Genomic DNA, 21792 nt, shown 5'->3' with positions numbered 1-21792 from the left:
CAGATCTGAGCGTACTCGCAGTTACTGACAGCTAGTTCAAAGCCACTAACAACTAATAAAAAAAATCATGCATCTAAGACTAAATTAAAAATCAGTACGCATCCAACATCCAATGGATTTAGTGTAAAGAGGTCATGAACAGTCAAGAAAACATGACCTTGTGCAATGCCAAGATACAGGTATCGACAGATTGTAGCGTCATGAATGTGTATATGTATATAACAATAATATTAAGTTTGCTTTTAATTTCCTGATAACAAAATCAATATTAATACCAATAAAATCAATATTCAATATGAACGAGTTTCGGAGTTGCGAAACATAAACACTGTAAGATGGTATTGTTTTCCTCAAGGTCAAGACATGCTCCATGTGGGTATATTGTACATCACAGCGCAGATGGGGCATCCGTGTACTATAGACACATTCTTGTTATATTTAAAACTGATCCATTAATTTAAGTATCTTGGACTTTTCTAAAAAAAAAAAAAATAACAATCATGTGACATGTCTTTTTCCTACTGGTTGATAAAGAAAATTTATTTTTCTGGTCTATCATTAATTTATACAGTGTATTTTCTCTTTTCTATTTAAAAGTCATGTTTGTTTTTATATGGTCGTATATTGGTATCACGTTGAGGTCGTCGTCGTCGTTGTCCGAATACTTTTAGTTTTCGCACTCTAACTTTAGTAAAAGTGAATAGAAATCTATGAAATTTTAACACAAGGTTTATGACCACAAAAGGAAGGTTTGGATTGATTTTGGGAGTTTTGGTCCCAACATTTTAGGAATTAGGGGCCAAAAAAGGGCCCAAATAAGCATTATTCTTGGTTTTCGCACAATAACTTTAGTATAAGTAAATAGAAATCAATGAAATTTAAACACAAGGTTTATGACCTCAAAAGGAAGGTTGGGATTGATTTTGGGAGTTGATGTCCCAACAGTGTAGGAATTAGGGGCCAAAAAGGGGCCCAAATAAGCATTATTCTTGGTTTTCGCACCATAACTTTAGTATAAGTAAATAGAAATCTATGAAATTTAAACACAAGGTTTATGACCATAAAAGGAAGGTTGGGGTAGATTTTGGGAGTTTTGGTCCCAACAGTTTAGGAATAAGGGGCCCAAAGGGGGTCCAAAATTGAACTTTGTTTGATTTCATCAAAAATTGAATAATTGGGGTTCTTTGATATGCCAAATCTAACTGTGTATGTAGATTCTTAATTTTTGGTCCCATTTTCAAATTTGTCTACATTTAAGTCCAAAGGGTCCAAAATTAAACTAAGTTTGATTTTAACAAAAATTGAATTCTTGAGCTTTTTTGATATGCTGAATCTAAACATGTACTTAGATTTTTGATTATGGGCCCAGTTTTCAAGTTGGTTCAAATCAGGATCCAAAATTATTATATTAAGTATTGTGCAATAGCAAGAAATTTTCAATTGCACAGTATTGTGCAATAGCAAGAAATCTTCCATTTGCACAGTATTGTGCAATAGCAGGAAATCTTCAATTGCACAGTATTGTGCAATAGTAAATATTTTCAATTGCACAGTATTGCGCAATAGCAAGAAATATCTAATTGCACAATATTCTGCAATAGCAAGAAATTTTCAATTGGAGTTATCTTTCTTTGTCCAGAATAGTAGTTGAATCAACTTAAATAATTGTTTTATACAATATACAATGTATACTCACTTTTACTACCAACTGATAAATTAAAACAATCTTTACCATTCAGTGATAACAAGCACTTTATTTTACATTTTGATATTTTATGATGTATTTAAATGAGTAGTTATTGTTGCAAACTCCATTAGAAATTTGAATTGTGATCAGTTTTGGAAAAAGGGAAAGGGGGATGTGAAAAAAAAATGGGGGGGGTTAAATTTTTCTCATTTCAGATTTCATAAATAAAAAGAAAATTTCTTCAAACATTTTTTTGAGAGGATTAATATTCAACAGATAGTGAATTGCTCAAAGGCAAAAAAAATATTTTAAGTTCATTAGACCCAATTCATTCTGTGTCAGAAACCTATGCTGTGTCAACTATTTAATCACAATCCAAATTTAGAGCTGAATCCAGCTTGAATGTTGTGTCCATACTTGCCCCAACCGTTCAGGGTTCAACCTCTGCGGTCGTATAAAGCTGCACCCTGCGGAGCATCTGGTTTTCATTTTAAATACTTTGTTATTTACACACTTTGTTTAATTACATTCCAGCCAGATGTATGGTTAGGTTATGGGAAGAACAGGCAACCAGTAGGAGAATTATGGTCAGAATTGTTTTGTTATTATACTGAATTATTCAACATGAAAGAACAGGTGGTTTGTTGTAGACAGATACCAGTCTTGACTAAATTTGAAAAGTTGTGGAATAGTCCATGTATAGCTATAGAAGGTATTATATAGTAGAAGATAAGAGAAGGTAGGAGTTTTCTTAGGTTACCTGATCTAAAGTTCAAGTGTCAGCTATAGACATACCCCCACATCCCTAAACTTTTACAAACATTTTGTCTGAATCTACTAAGCCAATAATATCAAAATTTGGCCACAGTCATCCTCACGGTATCTAGTTTAAAAATTGTGTCAACTAACAATGCTGTCGTGACTAAAAGAAAACATAGGTAAAATGCAAATAAGTATATTGTGTCCTGTACCCATAACATACCACTTTAAAAACAAATAAGTGTAGAAGAATTTGTGCAATTAATGTAACAATAAGTGGTAATCATCTTCTGATTCTACAATGCATGCTACACTACCAAACAATAAATAAAACTTAAGCATGGTGAACTAAAACTATACAGTAAAGTTTACTTATCTATCCTTGACATATAATTTATATTCTCTTTTGAAGCGTGTTAAATTTTTCAATCTGATCTTTCACTTTTGCTAACTTGAAAAAAGTGGGCACATTTTGCTACATGTATCTATCAAATTTGAGGGTTATTAAAGTAATATATTTGTTATATAAAAATACTTCTTTATGTTGGTATTTTTTTTCAAAAATAATGTTAACATCAAATCAGTATACTTGACTGTGTTATTTTAGTTTATTATTTATGTAGAACTGCTTGTATTTTATTTTTTTAGATCCATTTGATTTAGGTCATAACCTTGGAGGAGGACTGTCAAGGAAAAGTAAGTATATACAGAGTATAAAGATAAGAAGATGTGGTATGATCATGATGATTGCTAATGTGATACTATCCAACAGAGACCAAATGACAAGTATGTAAACAACTATAGGTCACTGTATGGCCTTCAACCATAAGCAAAACCCCATGTAGTATAGTTACCCATAAAAACCTGACATATGCTGAAAAATTACCTGATGCACACTGAAATTAGTATCTTACATTTATACCATTTACTTACTACCGTCTTGTCTCAACCATTGCCAAAGTTCACTTGATTGATTCCCTGGATATTTCTATTAAACTTGGTGAATTATATTATGATTGCTGATGGACTGACTGTTAGAATAAATTGGGGGAAAAAAACTTTTTTGTTATAATTTTCATATAATGCTTCTTGCTTGAGATAAAAAATAATTATTGCTAGAAACTGATAACACAAAACGATGTCATAGGCATAATAGTGCTAAACAGATTATCAATGGTCTTTCAAACTCTAGAATGTTTCTTGACCACGTCTATATCAGGGCTATTGCCCTTCGATGTGATTTAAGCTGCGGTAATCCTTCTCATTAAAAAAACATCGATAATCTATTAATATCTGCAAATCACTTTTGCAATGTCAAATGGTTGGGTTGACACTTTTAGTAGTAGTGATTAATAACTAAATCTGACTGCTTCTGTCATTGTGGAAATTATAGTGCAATATCACATCTGCATCACATCAAAAGATCTCAAAGCTGACATAACCAATAAAATAGTCACAATTCACTAACTTTTAGTCATTCACTATGTAAAAAATAATTATTATAAAAGAAATTAAGTGGATATAATACAAATATGCCCCTCACATCTCATATTGAACTTGTATATGCTTTGAACTACTGTAAAGGGGTTTAAACTTCTTCCTATATAAATGCTATATACAATAAGATATGACCCAGAGATGAGTTTTTTATGTATTATTAGGCAAAGCTAATGTTAAAGACACTCAGTGTATCCAAAACTCTGTCTGACCGACAAAATGTAAGACAAAAAATCATTCGGACAAAGAGAAATTTTTAAGATTTTTTGGTTGAATATATAGTAGAAAAGTTCAAATTTCTGTTTCGGTCAGACAAACCCTGAATCAGTTTGGCACAGACTGGACACTATGCAAATATGTATAAATGTTATTTGTAGTGCAACATTTCATCCAGAAAGCATTTATAAGAGGAAGAGACTTGTACGGCAATCCCAGACCTGATTTAGGAATGAACTTAGAAGCATTGGCAGTAAGTATTAAAATCACATAATTTGTTCTGAGTTATTCCCAAAGGCCATGTTTGGTAGCTTAGATATACAGAAATATGTAAGCTGTTATGTTCTCTTTGGTCGGGTTGTCTCTTTGACATATCCCTATTTCCATTCTCATTTTTATACCTTTTATTTTCTATTATCAGAAGACTCATTAAGGTGTATTGTCCTTTAATGCTGATTTTGTTGGTTTTTCCTATAAGTTTGAAAACTATAATGTAACACTAAATAATAAAAATGATTAGCCATATAAGATATTCAACAATCTCAATAGAACTAAATCCATTGACCCTTTGAAGAGGTGTTGCTCTCAAAAATGAAATATTTTTACTTATTTTCATGTTTTTATCTTGAAACTTCAATAGAAAGGTTAGAAACTGTAAAGAGTTGAAATGATCCCTCATATAATAAATTACAAAAAGTCTAATATGACCTCATACAAGAGTGATATACTGTGGATTCATTTATTTTCGTGGGTACCAATTTTCGTGGATTAAGAAAAACTTGCATATTCATGGATATTTAATTTCGTGGTTTTGCTGAAGTCTGCATACAAACCTATAGAAAAATTATCATTCGTTGAACATTTAATTTCGTGGTTTGACTGTGCCCACGAAATCCACGAAAATTGGTATCCAACGAATAATAATGAATCCACAGTAGTTGATTATTTGATTTTTTCAATTTTCATGGACTTCCCCCCTTTTTATACGACTGCAAAAAAATTTACGGTTGTATATTGGTATTACGTTGTCATCGTCATCTGCCTTGTTGTCAGCGTTGTCTGAAGACCGATGGTTTCCAGATAATAACTTTAAAAAGTAAATAGAAATCAATAAAATTTTATCACAATGTTTATAACCACAAAAGGAAGGTTGGGATTGATTTTGGGGTTATGGTCCCATTGGTTTAGGAATTAGGGACCAAAGGGCCCCGAAACATACATTTATTTAGTTTCGGGACAATAAGTTGTGTATAAGTATTTCAATTACTCTGAAATTGTACCACAATGTTCATACCATTAAGTAGAAGGTTGGGATTTATTTAAGGGTTTTGGGGCAAACAGTCTAGGAATTAAGGGCCAGAAAGGGGCCAAAAACATGCATTTTTGAAGTTTGGGACAATTACTTATGTTTAACTATATGGATCTCTCTGACATTGTACCACAAGGTTTCATATAATGACAGGAAGGCTTGATCTCAGTTTGGGGTTAATAACCCTGAACATTTAGGAATAAGGGGCCAAAAAGAACAATTTTTATACGACCGCAAAAATTTTTATTTTTCGTCGTATATTGCTATCACGTTGGCGTCGTCGTCGTTGTCCGAATACTTTTAGTTATTCTTGGTTTTCGCACCATAACTTTAGTAAAAGTGAATAGAAATCTATGAAATTTTAACACAAGGTTTATGACCACAAAAGGAAGGTTGGGATTGATTTGGGAGATTTGATCCCAACATTTTAGGAATTAGGGGCCAAAAAGGGCCCAAATAAGCATTTTCTTGGTTTTCTCACAATAACTTAAGTTTAAGTAAATAGAAATCTATGAAATTGTGACACAAGGTTTATGACCACAAAAGGAAGGTTGGGATTGATTTTGGGAGTTTTGGTTCTAACAGTTTAGGAATTAGGGACCAAAAAAGGGCCCAAATAAGCATTATTCTTGGTTTTCGCACAATAACTTTAGTTTAAGAAATAGAAATCAATGAAATTTAAACACAAGGTTTATGACCACAAAAGAAAGGTTGGTATTAATTTTGGGAGTTGAGGTCTGAACGGTTTAGGAATTAGGGGCCAAAAGGGGCCCAGGTAAGCATTATTCTTGGTTTTCGCACCATAACTTTAGTTAAAGTAAATAGAAATCTATGAAATTTAAACACAAGGTTTATGACCACTAAAGGAAGGTTGGGTTTGATTTTGGGAGTTTTGGTCCCAACAGTTTAGGAATAAGGGGCCCAAAGGGGGTCCAAAATTGAACTTAGTTTGATTTCATCAAAAATTGAATAATTGGGGTTCTTTGATATGCCGAATCTAACTGTGTATGTAGATTCTTAATTTCTAGTCTCGTTTTCAAATTGGTCTACATTAAAGTCCAAAGGGTCCAAAATTAAACTAAGTTTGATTTTAACAAAAATTGAATTTTTGAGCTTTTTTGATATGCTGAATCTAAACATGTACTTAGATTTTTGATTATGGGCCCAGTTTTCAAGTTGGTTCAAATCAGGATCCAAAATTATTATATTAAGTATTGTGCAATAGCAAGAAATTTTCAATTGCACAGTATTCAGCAATAGCAAGAAATCTTCAATTGCACAGTTTTGTGCAATAGCAAGAAATTTTCAATTGCAAAGTATTGCGCAATAGCAAGAAATCTTCAATTGCACAGTATTGTGCAATAGCAAATATTTTCAATTGCACAGTATTGCGCAATAGCAAGAAATATCTAATTGCACAATATTGTGCAATAGCAAGAATTTTCAATTAATTGGAGTTATCTTTCTTTGTCCAGAATAGTAGTTGAATCAACTTAAATCATTGTTTTACACAATATACAATGTATATTCACTTTTACTACCAACTGATAAATTAAAACAATCTTTACCATTCAGTGATAACAAGCACCTTTTGTTACATTTTAATATTTTATGATGTATTTAAATGAGTAGTTATTGTTGCAAACTCCATTAGAAATTTGAATTGAGATCAGTTTTGGAGAAAGGGAAAGGGGGATGTGGAAAAAAAATGGGGGGGGGGTTAAATTTTTCTCATTTCAGATTTCATAAATAAAAAGAAAATTTCTTCAAACATTTTTTTGAGAGGATTAATATTCAACAGCATAGTGAATTGCTCAAAGGAAAAAAAAGTATTTCAAGTTCATTAGACCAAATTCATTCTGTGTCAGAAACCTATGCTGTGTCAACTATTAATCACAATCTAAATTTAGAGCTGAATCCAGAATGAATGTTGTCTCCATACTTGCCCCAACCGTTCAGGGTTCAACCTCTGCGGTCGTATAAAGCTGCACCCTGCGGAGCATCTGGTTTAGTTTACAGACAATAACTTGTGTTTAAGTGTATGGATTTCACTGAAATTATACTACAAGGTTTCTTATTACAAAGGAAAGGCTGGAATTAAGTTTTGAGGTTCTTGCTTCAATAAGTGAGGAGCCAAAAAAAGGGGCCCAAATAAGCATTTTTGTAGTTTTCAGTCAGTAACTTGTGTTTAAGTGTATAAATCTCTCTGAAATTATACCACCAGTTTCCATACTACAAAGGGGTAATGGATCAAATCATTAAGCAATTAGGGGCAAAAACGAGGGTTTTCTAGTTAAAGGACAATTTAGACAATTTAAAAGCAGTGTGAGGGAAGTAATCCAATTCCAATTAAAATTTAAAGAATACTGTTATATATATGTTTGATTACTTGATTACCTTCCTGAAAATTATGTTAAAGGAAGTGATAATTGTCTTTAGATGTGTAGCTGTAAATTTATTTTTAGAAGTTACTGTTAATTAATATTTATTTTAACCATGACTAAGTTATTTTATGTTTTAATACTTTATGATGTATTTGAATGAGTAGTTTTCGTTCCCGACTTAATTCGAATTTTGAATTATTTTTGAAAAAGGTATTGGGAGAGGTGGAAAAAAAACGAGGAGGGGTGGAGCGTAAATATTTTCAGATTTTCAGAAATTAAAGTATTTTTCTTCAAATATTTTTTTTTTTGAGGGGATTTGTATTCAATAGCATAGTGTATTGCTCAAAAGCAAAAAAAAAGTTTTTTAAGTTCCTAAGACCACATTCATTCTGTGTCAGAAACTTTTGCTTTGTCAACTATTTAATCACAATCCAAATTCAGAGCTGTATCAAGCTTGAATGTTGTGTCCATACTTGCCCCAACTGTTTAGGGTTCAACCTCTGCGGTCGTACAAAGCTGCGCCCTGTGGAGCATCTAGTTGCAATATCTTTAGATTTTTGATAATACTTTTTTTTTGGACTTTCAGAGATTCATATTGTCCTCTTATCTGAAAAAGGTCCTTTGAAAGCTGAATGTCTTTGTATTGGCCAATTATGCATGACTACTAAATAGATGCAGATTGTTTCTTTGAAAGAAAAAAACAACAACATTTTTATTCTTTGGATACTGTGGATTCATTATAATTCGTTGGTTACCAATTTTCATGGATTTCATGGCTGAGGGTTAACCACCAAATCAAATTTTCAATGAAGTAGAAATCTTCTACAGGCTTGGGTGCAGACTTTTGCAAAACCATGAAATCAAGTATCCACAAAAATATGATTTGTCCTCGATCCACGAAAATTTGTACCCAAGAAAATAAATGAATCTCACAATAGTTTTAATAAAACAATAATTTGATTTATAATTTTTCAGGGATACTTTTTTGATGTTAATCGTCTATCTGAAGGTCCACCACCAAATGATCGTTGTTGCAGAGCCTGCAATAAAATAGGACATATTGCAAAAGAATGTCCTGTAGTAAAAAACAGGAAAGATAGGTGAGAATTCTCATAATATGAAAGTTGATCAAAAAAGAAAATGAGTTTGCTTCCAAAACTTTGTTGTGGTATTTAATTTAATCTTAAAACAAATTATATTCTGGACTTGTTGTGGTTTCCCATTTTAACATATTAATGTAGACAAAAATTTGAAGTTTGAATGGAATGTTATTGACCTGATCTTTTGCCTTAAATCACCTCACATTTTCAGTTATAAAAGTGACGTGATGAGTAAAAGCTATAAAAAGATGAACCTTACTTTAATACCACCTAGTAACAATCAAGGTTAATTAGTTCACAGTTGAAATCACTGTTAAGGTGACATGTAATCTATTTTGTACTGGACATTGGTTGGTCTATTTCAGGGGCGGATCCAGCCATTTTAAAAAGGGGGGGGTTCCAATTACATGTCCCCATTCAAATGCATTGATCGTCCAAAAAAAGGGGGGTTCCAACCCCCGGAACCCCCCCCTCTGGATCCGCGCCTGTATTTAAAGTTATATTCATTAGTTTCGCTGGTTTACATCTTTTTAATTTAGTAAAAATATCTACACTATCAGAGTTTGTATCAAAAAGTCATTTAATAAATTGTTTAAAAAGATAGTAGAAGCAAAAGTCAACTGAACCACTTAGTTTGAACTAGTACACAGTGTGTGCATGTGCACAGGTGTCGAATTTAATTCTGTGTTTAAATTCTTCAAAATACTAAAAAGTGTCATTGATACCTTTATCTTATGTTCATTTCAAGTATTTTCTTGAAGAAATAATGTGGAAAGAAGTACATTAACTCAATTATCTTTTGTAAATGTATACATCTCTGGTCTCCTGTTTTCCTATTGGAAGTCAACATCCAGAGAAAGAGTGCTTTTTAAAAACAAAAGTAATGCCAACATGATTTTGCATTAAGTGTTTAAGGTAGATATGTGGAGGCTGATGTAGCACACTTTGTAAGATGCACTGTTAATGTAACAGTTTACACCAGAACATCAACTAAATATGTAAAGTCAGAAGTTCAATACATGTACCATTCAATGTTAATCATTGACTTTACAGCCAACTAATTACCATGATAACTTGTTGTTACTAAATCTAAAAGGATTAAAATCTAGATAGGAATAAAATTTCTGTCAGGCTTAAACATTTTGAAAGCCCTAATGCAGCATTATTATACCCCACGCAACGAAGTTGCGGAGGGTATAATGTTTTTGACCTGTCCGCCAGTCCTGTTTCTTGTCATCGCAACTCCTCTCAAACCACACAACAGGATTTCACGAAACCTTCTTAGATAATAAGGACATACTATGTAGATGTGCATATCCACAGGAAATTACGATTCAAAATTTTTTCTAGGAGTTACGCCCCTTTGAACTTATTTGCTTTAATGTACTACTGCAACAGTTTATCATCGCAACTCCTCTAAAACCACACAACAGAATTTCACAAAACCTTTTAGATAATAAGGAAATATTAAGGAAATAATATGTAGATGTGCATATCGACAGGAAATTACAATTCAATTTTTTTTCCATGAGTTATGCCCCTTTGAACTTATTTGCTTTTAAAAATGTACTACTACAACAGTTTGTCATCTCAACTCCTCTGAAACAACACAACAGAATTTCTTGAAACTTTGTAGATAATAAGGACATACTATGTAGATGTGCATATTGACAGAAAATTATGATTCAATTTTTATGCCCCACCTACGATAGTAGAGGGGCATTATGTTTTCTGGTCTGTGCCTCCGTTCGTGCGTCCGTTCGTCCCTTCGTCCGTGTGTCCGTTCAGGTTAAAGTTTTTTGTCAAGGTGGTTTTTGATGAAGTTGAAGTCACATCAACTTGAAACTTAGCACACATAGCAAGTGAACAACATTAAAAAAAAAAATTCTTCATCATAAAATATAGTATTCCTAGATATATGCATGAACAAGGAACTTATTTTTATGCCCCACCTACGATAGTAGAGGGGCATTATGTTTTCTGGTCTGTGCGTCCGTTCGTTTGTCCGTCCGTCCGTCTGTCCCGCTTCAGGTTAAAGTTTTTGGTCAAGGTAGTTTTTGATGAAGTTGAAGTCCAATCGACTTCAAACTTAGTACACATGTTCCCTATGATATGATCTTTCTAATTTTAATGCCAAATTAGAATTTTTACCCAAATTTCACGGTCCACTGAACATGGAAAATGATAGTGCGAGTGGGGCATTCGTGTACTGAGGACACATTCTTGTTTCTAACTAATAGGGAAGAAAAAGAAAAAAAGAAGAAGGCTGAGTATAATCATAGGGAAGGAAAAAGGACATTCCAAGCAAACCATACAAACAATGCTAGCAAAATTGAGAATAGTAATCAGCATAAAAATCCGGGTAGTTATGGGAAAGAAAGAGGTATGTTATGTAAACAATGTCTTTTGTATTTTCACATCTGGTGTTTAGTTTGAAGTATGATACTGTTTATTGCCTATCAGACTTATTGTTCTTATGGAAAAATTAACCCAAAATATGGTTATAAAAAGGAAGTTCATCTATTTAAATTGATACTTTAATCATGTCTTTATTATTGTCATGACAGTTGCAATATCTCAGGCATATTTGTCTAGTTTAAAGAAAAGAAAAAAAATGTTTATAAAAATTTCCCAAGGAAATTAGAAAAATATGAAGAGAAAATTAGTATATAGTGTAAAGACTGTTATAGACAATAGATATTATCTTGTGTCATAGTGTTCACTATTTAATGTCCACTAATATTTTCTTTTCTTTCATAGTATTTCACCGTACAGTTTCCGAGTCAAATGACTTGAAATTTTATCCGAGCAACCTAGAGTCTAGATCTTATTCTCATCGTTCAGCTTCAGTACCTGCAAACATCTATGAAAATAAACCAGTTAATGTTGTAAGTAAGATTATAAATGAGCAAACTTTATTATCAGCTGTCAATTATTGCTAATTATTTTAAGTGAATACAAAGATTTTTTTGTTCTCGGTCAACCCATTTTTCATAGTAAGCTTAAAAAAATAATTACTTCTGAAATCTTAAGACACAAAGTTTGCATAAATCATCATCCCTAGTTTGTTGAATTTCAAAATTCAAAAAAGGAAAATGGTCTTATATTAAAGGGGCACTAGGTGTCAAATTCATGGTCACCGATTTGACTCAAATTCTCATATTTGATTTATAACCATGTAAAACATTTATCCAAAATATCAAGTCTAAAATAAACAGTTTACAGAGCATGGGGTAGATAATATATAGGTTTGTTTCGTGTGTATTTTAGTCCAGACGCCATCTAATTTACTATCGATTTGACCTCAGATGACCATATAAGCGATGTAAACATAAATAAAGATATGAATAGATTAAACCAACACGTGCAATTGGATTTTTATAAGTCTGTTTGATTTTATTTTATAGATTAAAAATAGCAGATGTTTCTCATTGCTTTTAACCGTATAAGAACGATTTTATGTGCATCGAATTAGTAATCAAATGATTTACCGTAGTTTCACTTTCATTGTTGACATTCTTTTTCTTTAAATAACTTGTACACGTACAATGCATGTGTTGTCAATCTCTAGCTAGGGGTCAAATTGAAGTTCACTTGATTATGGATTTAAAGAGGTCGACTCATTCACTTGCAAGTGAATAACTAATTATCAATGTTTCTTAGGGTAATTTGACAAAATTGAACCTTTGTTTGCTGCAAAAGGCGAATTGTTATTTCACTATTTCACTTTCATTATTGATTGAACAAAAAAAATCAAACTTTAGATTTTTTATATATATCGTAGCTAGTGACCTTTAAAAGAAGTGTGTTTTATTATTTTCTTGTTAATGAAACTCAAAATAATTCAGTGTGTCTGATTGTTTAAGGTATTTAATGATACCACTGAATGGTTTAAAACTATCACAGTTGTTTATAGGTTGCCATAGGGCCAAGTGAGCATTTTTCATTACTTGCTGTCTGTGAACCATTCCTTTTGTTATCCGTTAACTTCTTCTCTGAAACAACTGGCCCAAATGTAACCAAATTTTGCCGCAATAATCAATGGTGTATCCAGTTTTAAATATAACCTGCCAGCCAACCAAGATGGCCAACATGGTTTGAAATAGAACATATGGGAAAAATGAAATGCCAGTTCTGTTCTGAAAACTGTTTTAAATAGAGAAAACCTGACAGGGGTAGAAATGTAAAGAAATCAAGAAATGGTACAAAGAGAGCACAAAATCTAAACATACATGAAAAACTGACATCCATAGGTCATATTATGATATCCAATACAGTAGGAACAAGATTGTATACTTTTGTTTTCAATAATCCTTTGCATGGATATGATTAGATTAAGTTTGATTTAAAAATGTAATGAAATATTTTTAATAATTTAATATATCTCAAATAATATCCCTTTATGAGCAATAAAAGAACAAAACTTCACACTATTTGCTTAAAAGTTAATAAAACTGTGTGCTAACATATGAAGTGTATTTCAGTTTAACATATGAAGAAAAGGATTGTTTTTGCTTTAAACCTTTAAAGACTATTAAAGGTGGAAAATTTACATTTGCAACAAAGCATTATAACTTACCAATGTTTTGATAAACAATACTTTGCATTTTGATCTGGGTAAATAATGACCTACACAGTTTATTATTTTATGCTGCAAAAACATTTCATTTAAACTTGGTATCGTCAGAGTTATCTCTTTTAAAAAAAAAACTATTATTTTGTAAAGAAATAGCTCAATACAGGTTGTAATATACAGATAAGGAGAGGTGATATTATTGCTATTGAGACAACTATCCCAAAGTTCAAATGAAGTAGATGTAAGCAATTATAGTCGATGGTGCAGCCTTCAACAATAAGAAATACCCATACTGTATAAGTACATTGAAATCAGAAACATGAATACATATACAGGAATAGCTAACAAATTGTGAAATACACACACTGTAAAAGACTAAAAGGAACTTTATTGTCCAAAAAAGGGAAAGAAAAATCGTCCTTTTTGTCTTAAATTTTTCCAAGTTTCTTGTGTAAAACTGAAATATCTAGATTTAAGAAAGGAAAGTTATTTCTGTTTATACATGTTGTATAAGATTAGATGACAGTGTGTACCTTGGGGTAAATTATGGCAGTATATTTAGATAATTCTTGAGTGTACAGAAATCTCATCAAGGTAACTGTAAGTGTTGGGTTTATCAATTAATGGGATTAAGACAGACCTTTGCCATAAACTGTTGATTCATTATGATATGGAAGAAGTCTGCTATTACATAGTTTATTTCTCATAAAACAGTGCAATACAAAGGTTACAGAGAAGTAAAAAACATGCATACAAAATATGAATAAATGCATAAATAAAAATAGTGAAATAAATTGATAAAAATATTAGATTATTAAATATAAAGTAAATTCAATATGCTTTATTGCATAAATGCACATAGATGCTGTCAAGGAGACATTCTATAGCTTTAATAATCATTTACCATTCTTGTTACAGAAGAAAGGCTTTATATGAGTTGCAAAATATAGATTGCAATCAAATTTATTATAAGAACATTTAATTAATAAAATTGAGAATGGAAATGGGGAATGTGTCAAAGAGACACAACCCGACCATAGAAAAAACGACAGCAGAAGGTCACCAACAGGTCTTCAATGTAGCGAGAAATTCCCGTACTCGGAGGCGTCCCTCAGCTGGCCCCTAAACAAATATATACTAGTTCAGTGATAATGAACGCCATACTAATTTCCAAATAGTACACAAGAAACTAAAATTAAAATAATACAAAACTAGTTTTGATAAGAGTGTTTGGCAGTGTTGTGTAGAGTCTAAAAGTCTTAAATGTACACAGAATTAAAAGCCTCATCAAAAGCATGTAATTTATCTAAGACATAGGTACCAGGTGAGCAGTGCAGCTATTCTGAGCTTATTTAGGAACACAATTTAATTATGAATTTGTTTCAAACAATGTTAACATTTCAATTGAATTTGTATGTATAATTTATTGATTTTCTTGAAGGGCTATAAGGATTTCCCCCAGAACCCAAATCACCAGACATATCATCCATTCAATCAAGGAGTCCCATTCTATCTACCACATCAACTGTCATCCTCACCAGGAAGATCACCATCTTACCATGCAGGTCACCAGGTACCATTATCCCAATATTACCAGCAACCTTACTTTCAGACTCAAGTTTTGTTGCCTTTTGACAATCCTTATGTTCATACTAACACAGCAGTGCATGCTCCATCAGGAATGACTTATATAGCATCTTCTGATTCAGTGATGGATGCTGAGCATTGTGTGCAGCATAGTAAGTTCAAACTTATGTCACACTCAGCTGCAGTATTTTAAGTTTAAATAAAATTATATTGTGTACTTAAGGGCATACAATACAGTTTTGATCCTACGTTGATTTTTTTTTACGAAAATTTGCATACAAACTATTTTTCACCTAGTAAATTCATGCTCTAAAATTGTACAAATGTATAACAATTCTTTTGAAATTATTAATTTTTATGTCCCATGTATGGGCATTATGTTTTCTAGTCTGTGCATCTGTCCGTCCGTCCGTCCGTCTGTCCCGCTTCAGGTTAAAGTTTTTGGTCAAGGTAGTTTTTGATGAAGTTGAGGTCCAATCAACTTGAAACTTAGTAAACATGTTTCCTGTACATTGTAATATGATCTTTCTAATTTTAATCCCAAATTAGAGATTTTACCCCATTTTCACAGTCCACTAAACATAGAAAATGATAGTGCGGATGGGGCATCCGTGTACATGGGACACATTCTTGTTAGGGCTATTCCAGAAAAAAATGTATGGGGGGGTTGGAAGGCAGTTTTTGTCAGCACCCGCCACCCAGACAATTGTAATTGAGTATTATAGTGCATTATAGTGTGAAAAGTTGCTCTGATTCCCATCACCCATGTATTATTAATATAATATGCCTTCCAACCCCCCCCCCCCCCCATACATTTTTTTCTGGAATAGCCCTTATCAAAGTTTCAGGATTTTAAAAGAAGAAAAAAATAAAAAATTGCTGTAGATTTATCTGATTTTAAAAACAAATTGTCGTTGACTTTTTCATAAAGAGTGGTACAATCAATCTTAATATAGAATCAAACCTAATTTCATTTTCAAAAAGAGGGGTTGATGAACTCATTTTCAAGTTAAATCAGTCTGAATGATAAAAATCAGTCGAAAAATGCATCTTTTCACCATATGTCCGAGTTTCATGTCGTGAAAAATTACATCTTATGTTGGCAATGTCATTACCTCCCTTGTAACTGTACTATATCATATGACCTTAAGATCCAACAAAGTTTTCAGAAACATTATATCAATTTTGGGTACCCTGCCTATATAAATTATAAATGATAAACCAAATCTTGTTGAAATATTGTACATATCACCAAAAATTACTATAGAAGGCAATTTATATTTGAATTTGTTACTTTTATCATTTTTATACGCCTGTTTACAGGACGAGTTATGGTAGACCGTTGTCTGTCCCTTGACATGTTATGTCGGACATTAACTCAAAAACGCTTTAACCAATTTGCGTAAAACTTTGATGAATTGTTTATATCTATTGAGGTGAGCTCCCTTTCTTTTTTTATAAATTTTAGATTTTATGTTCTCAAGGTATGGGTTTATTTATCAAAAAAAGGGGGGAATTTCGGTGTTTTTTTTACAATAACTCAAGAATGCTTTCACCAACTTGCAAGAAATTTTGGTGAATTGTTTATATTTATTGACATGAGCTCCTTTTCGATTTTTATAATATATGATTTTTACTTTTCCAAGTTACAGGGTTTTATTCATAAAAAAGGGGAATTTTCCAGTTTTCAGACAGTAACTCAAAAATGCTTTCAGCAATTTTCATGAAACTTTGTTGAATTGTTTATATCTATTGATGTATAAAGCTCCCTTTTGATTTTCATAAATTTCAAATATGACAGTGAGAAGAAATTGAACTTTATTCTTTGAAAATGTGATGGGTGTATCATTTGCTCAAGGTGCAGCTGTTTATTTTCCCCAATTCCTCCCATAATGTAGCCAGAATGGCTATCAAATCCATACACACTGAAATATTATTCCTTATCCTTAAATGTCAAAGTAGATTTATGCACCAATAAACTATGCAAAAATTGTATTACATTGAGCAGTCTATTGAAGTATATGTTTGTTAATTATTTTGCTAGCTTGGTGATGTCTTGTGTAAAGAATGCATTCAAGCAATCAAAACCCTTATATGGCTAGCTTGATAGTTATTAATTTTCCAGACTTTATGACACTGCTTTTAAGATAACCAAAATATAGAGAAAATTATCAATGACTTATACTTGATTATTTAAGTTACAGTTACAAAATGAAGTGTATGACCATACTTGTCAAGAAAATTACATGTCTGTTTCACTAGAATCTCTTAGTTTGAATGGATTATAAGATAGAAAGGCAAATTTAAGACACAACAATTGTTAAATGAATATGCTCCTTTTTGTGGGGGACACGGTGGCAAATATATAGATTATAGTGAAAGATTTTACTGTCTTTTGTGTGTACTCCACTGCAAAAAAATCACAACATTAAAGGTAGGTTCTTATAAGTGGGTCTATTGGAATGAGTGGATAGGGCCAATCATTTTGAACTGCAATAGGCCATGCATGGATCAACATCTCAAAGAGTTGTTGTAAGTTTTTTGCCTGCAGAGTGTGGCACTCTTTCTACACCAGACATCAAAATAAACATCCCCATCTGATGTATGTGGCTATATATTTAAACATGACACACAGCCAAACAGACACATCTCTGTGGCACATAGTTTACTGATGAGAAGACCAGGGATGACCATATCTCTGTAACCAAGTCAAACAAGTAAGGTACCCATGCAGAAACCATACATTTTTATTGATATACAAAATGTATTGAAATAAACTAAAAGATTTGAAAGGATGCCATATCAATTTTGGTCCTGCAATTCTTTGATATGAAAATTACAGTGAGAAAAAACGTGGTTCCTCCTCCAAGGACCAAATATAGTCATATAGATTTAAAGAACATGGCATTCAGTGGTTGATTGAATCAGATTTCTGTAGAGTGGTGCTGAAATTCTTAAAATTCAGTTAGTTAAACTTCAGGGTTACATCATTTTAGATATAAAAAAAAATCCTGGCTAAAGGAAATCCACACTTTTTAACACTATCAAACCCACAAAATATTGTTTTCCTTGAAAACCACACTCCTATTGGTGTTAGAATATAGAAAAAAGTAAAATCACAAAAATACTGAACTTAGAGGAAAATCAATTCGGAAAGTCCATAATCACATGGCAAAATCAAATAACAAAACGCATCAAAAACGAATGGACAAGCACTTTGATCAATAAGATTAATTATTTTCTATTTCATAGAGGCAGCAAAAGAAAACCAGAAATGAACAGAAAAAGGATAAAGACATCTATAGAGGTAAGGAAGAAAACAAATTGATGTTTACAAACTTCCTTTTTCAGTGAGAAAGTTTGAATAATGTTGAAATTCATTCTCGATTTTAATTGTTATCAAGTGGAGAGACAACAAGAGACACAAAATGAAGTGGCTGATAAATATTTCAGTAGAAGGAATAGGTACACAACTTATATATTGTATATGAATGTTATATATGAAAATAAGGAGATGTGGTAATGTGGGCAAAAGAGACAACTATCCATCAAAGTTCAAATGAAGTGGATGTTAGCGATTAAAGGTAACTGTACAGCCTCAACAATAAGAAAAACCGTTACTCTATAGTTGACTATAAAGGCCTTGACATGAAAAATATTAATTCAATTGAAAAAACTAACGGCCTAACTTATAACTAAACAATTTACAAAATACAAATATAACAGACATAAATCAATGACAACCATTAAACTAAAGGTTCCTGACTTAGGACAGGCACATTTAGAAAGTGGCAGGGTTGAACATGTTCAAACACCCTCTTCCTAACCTGAGAAATTGATGAAAATAAGAAAAAAACTTTGAAAAGGGCTCAACTCATCAAATCGATACAAAGCAGAAAAAAAATCATAACAAAAACACAGACCAGACTTGGCTAGTAAATATACATAAAACAAAAAAATTAAAACAACAAGAACACAAAATACAGACCTGAGACTACTCTCAGTTACTAACAGTTGGTTCGTAGTCAATAACTAATAATAAAATCAATTATCTAAGATAAAAATATCACTCATCACACATCCAACAATGAATGGATTTAGTGTAAAGACTTCATTAACAGTCTGAGAAAGCTTAACTTTCTGCAATGCCAAACTATAGGTATCAACAGTTTGTAGTACCATGAATGTGCATATATGTTAAACAAACATATAAAGTATGGTTTTAATTTACTGATAACAAAATCCATATTTATACCAATAAAACAATATTCAAAGACCTAATTGCAGTGTTGAATTGGCAACCTTTTAGAGAAAATTTATTTAAATATTGATAAGTTTACCCTGATTGTATCTTAATTTATGGACTTGGTCAACAACCTCAAATTAGAAATAAGAATGTGCTATTCGCCTATTCCTTCATTTAATATGGTCATTTTCAAAATCTATGGCTGTTCAACATTCAAGCCTTGTGAAACAGTTTTTCATCAATTAAAGATAATTAAAAGTCAATGTTACATGTATTTGGTTTTTAGAATCCATTTAAGGTGAACTTGTCAAATCTAACTTTGGACTCATTTTCATGATTCAATGCTTGAATTTTATAGATAAAGTCAATTTCTCAGTTATGTTGAGTGATAGGTTAACTACATATGGTGTATAGAAACATTGTATGGTGCACATATTTAAAAAGAGTCACCTGACATTATTTCAATTTTCATGGTTATGGGTTTTTTTTTGTGCATGGCAGTCTCACAGCAGGTCAGCCATATTTATTAATAGAATCATTGCAGAAAACTTATGTTTATCTGACAGGGTTTAATTGAATTGATGAATTGATCAAAGAAAATTTTCATTATACTTGTTGTCGAACCTTAGAATTAAAGAGTTTCAACAATTTGTTCATCAACATTTCATCATGTCTACTTATTTTTTTAATTGCTTTAAATTATTGAAAACTTGAAAGGCCTTGTCAAAGTTAATTTCAAGATTCTTTTTAATCATGAAGAACTATCAAAAATAAATCCTGTTACAATTTGTTAACAGTTGTTTATCATTATTTCATTTTTCTTTTGACTGTCAATTTGTAGATACCTAGACCTTTGTTGGCTTAGTTGGATTATTTTTTTTCACATGATAAAATTTTACAAAGAGCTTCAAATATCATTTTTAAGGATGTAAAAAAATAAATGTTGAGACGTTGTTAAGGTCATGCAATCATAAAATAAAAAAAATGTCCAAATAAACTTCAAAGCAAAACCATTAAAATAGATAATAAAAATCTTTTTGACATGACAGAAATCCACTAAAAGATCAGTTTTAAAAAAGAATTATTCCTGGTGAATATAATATGCTATGTTCAATTGAATGTCTATTGATATTTTTGTATTATATTTCAGAAAGTCTGAGGCAGAATCAGCAAGACTCTTTTCACAGGCCAGATGAAAATTACCACAGACAGTCTAAAGGCAGATTTGAACCACAGTTATAACATTGATTTTTTAATGTAATGATGCTTTTAATTAAATAAACTCATTTTAGTCCATGTAAAAAATATTTTCAAATTGTAATTGTGAATATCAATCTTTATTACCCGTTTATTCAATAACATGACTGTTGCTGGCAATATGTCTAATAATCTCAGCAAACAAAAATCACAGAATATAAGTGTAGATTGTGTTGTCAGTTTGAGAATTTCGATATTTGCCACCAAGGCAGAATTATGACGGGAAAATGGCAAAAACCTGTAACTTTACAAAGTTGGGACTTGAATCACACATAACATTATCAGCTATTTAGGTTAACCCAAGGCACATGTTCTAAATGGTCCAAATAGAGGAAAGCAAATTGTACTTAAACTTATCTTGCACCATTTGAGATATGATCATGAAAATTGTTTTATTTAACAGGGAGTTGTCTGTGCCTAGGCTTCAAGATCTTTTTATACTTGCCAGAATTGTTCAAAAATGAATATTCTAGACATATAATATGTTTTTTTGAACGATTTTGTTAGAGAAATCAAACTTTACATAATAAGTCATGTTACAAGTGCAGAATTTTCATGTGACACTTTTGTGCATTGGTATCAGGGAGTCCAGAAATCAAAAAAAACAATTGTCTGAACTCTTACACTATATGTCTAAAAACAATAGTATTTTTAGTTACAACAGTTGTAATGTATTATGGTTGGCTAAAACTCAGGTTTTATTTTAATTGCTTTGGCTGATAGGAAATAGTTTGAAAACTCAGGTTTTTAGTTTATCCAGAGTAAAACTAGTCAATACTGGGTGAGATGAATTACTAGTACCAGGTATGAATCTTTAAGAAGATTCCGTGATCAATTACAGATTCTAAAAATAATAAGTATATATAAGGCATAATTTTTAGGTCACCTGCCAACCAACATAGCTGACATGGCTAAAAAAAAAAGAACATGACCCTGGATAATTTGCAATATATATTGAAATTGCTAGTCAAATGTCTTTTTATAGCAGTGGCGATAATTATTTTGATGATTTGAGCAAAAACTAAATAAGATGGACAGAAACTACAGACAAAATAAAATCAGCAGTATAATATCAACAAAATACTGGAGATTGTTAAATGTTATATACACACAGACCTAGATATGAGCAGACACAGGCTCTTCAGAACCTTTAGTTTAATTTATAAATTTTCTC

The 21792-nt window shown here is 31.7% G+C and overlaps 1 protein-coding gene across 5 annotated transcripts in view; it reads left to right on the top strand.

Moving 5' to 3' along the window:
• The window catches only part of LOC143079103 (terminal uridylyltransferase 4-like), a 65671-nt gene extending 45005 nt beyond the window's left edge, over positions 1 to 20666 (top strand). For 3 of the 5 annotated variants that reach the window (XM_076254311.1, XM_076254285.1, XM_076254295.1), the window contains exons 19-27: positions 2222 to 2399; positions 3095 to 3142; positions 4321 to 4412; positions 8828 to 8952; positions 11193 to 11335; positions 11713 to 11840; positions 14970 to 15101; positions 18368 to 18422; positions 20512 to 20666. In XM_076254311.1, coding sequence (XP_076110426.1) covers positions 2222 to 2399; positions 3095 to 3142; positions 4321 to 4412; positions 8828 to 8952; positions 11193 to 11335; positions 11713 to 11840; positions 14970 to 15101; positions 18368 to 18422; positions 20512 to 20603 — 993 coding nt within the window. In that variant the 3' untranslated portion in view covers positions 20604 to 20666. The remainder of the gene's footprint in view (positions 1 to 2221; positions 2400 to 3094; positions 3143 to 4320; positions 4413 to 8827; positions 8953 to 11192; positions 11336 to 11712; positions 11841 to 14969; positions 15102 to 18367; positions 18423 to 20511) is intronic. The other 2 variants (XM_076254302.1, XM_076254318.1) reach the window with 2 other exon arrangements.
• The last annotated feature ends 1126 nt before the right edge of the window (positions 20667 to 21792 follow it).

Source organism: Mytilus galloprovincialis, chromosome 1, assembly GCF_965363235.1.
Source record: "Mytilus galloprovincialis chromosome 1, xbMytGall1.hap1.1, whole genome shotgun sequence".
NCBI classification, from domain to species: domain Eukaryota; kingdom Metazoa; phylum Mollusca; class Bivalvia; order Mytilida; family Mytilidae; genus Mytilus; species Mytilus galloprovincialis.
Note: the sequence above shows the minus strand (reverse complement) of the source record. Positions and strands in the feature narration are given on the sequence as shown.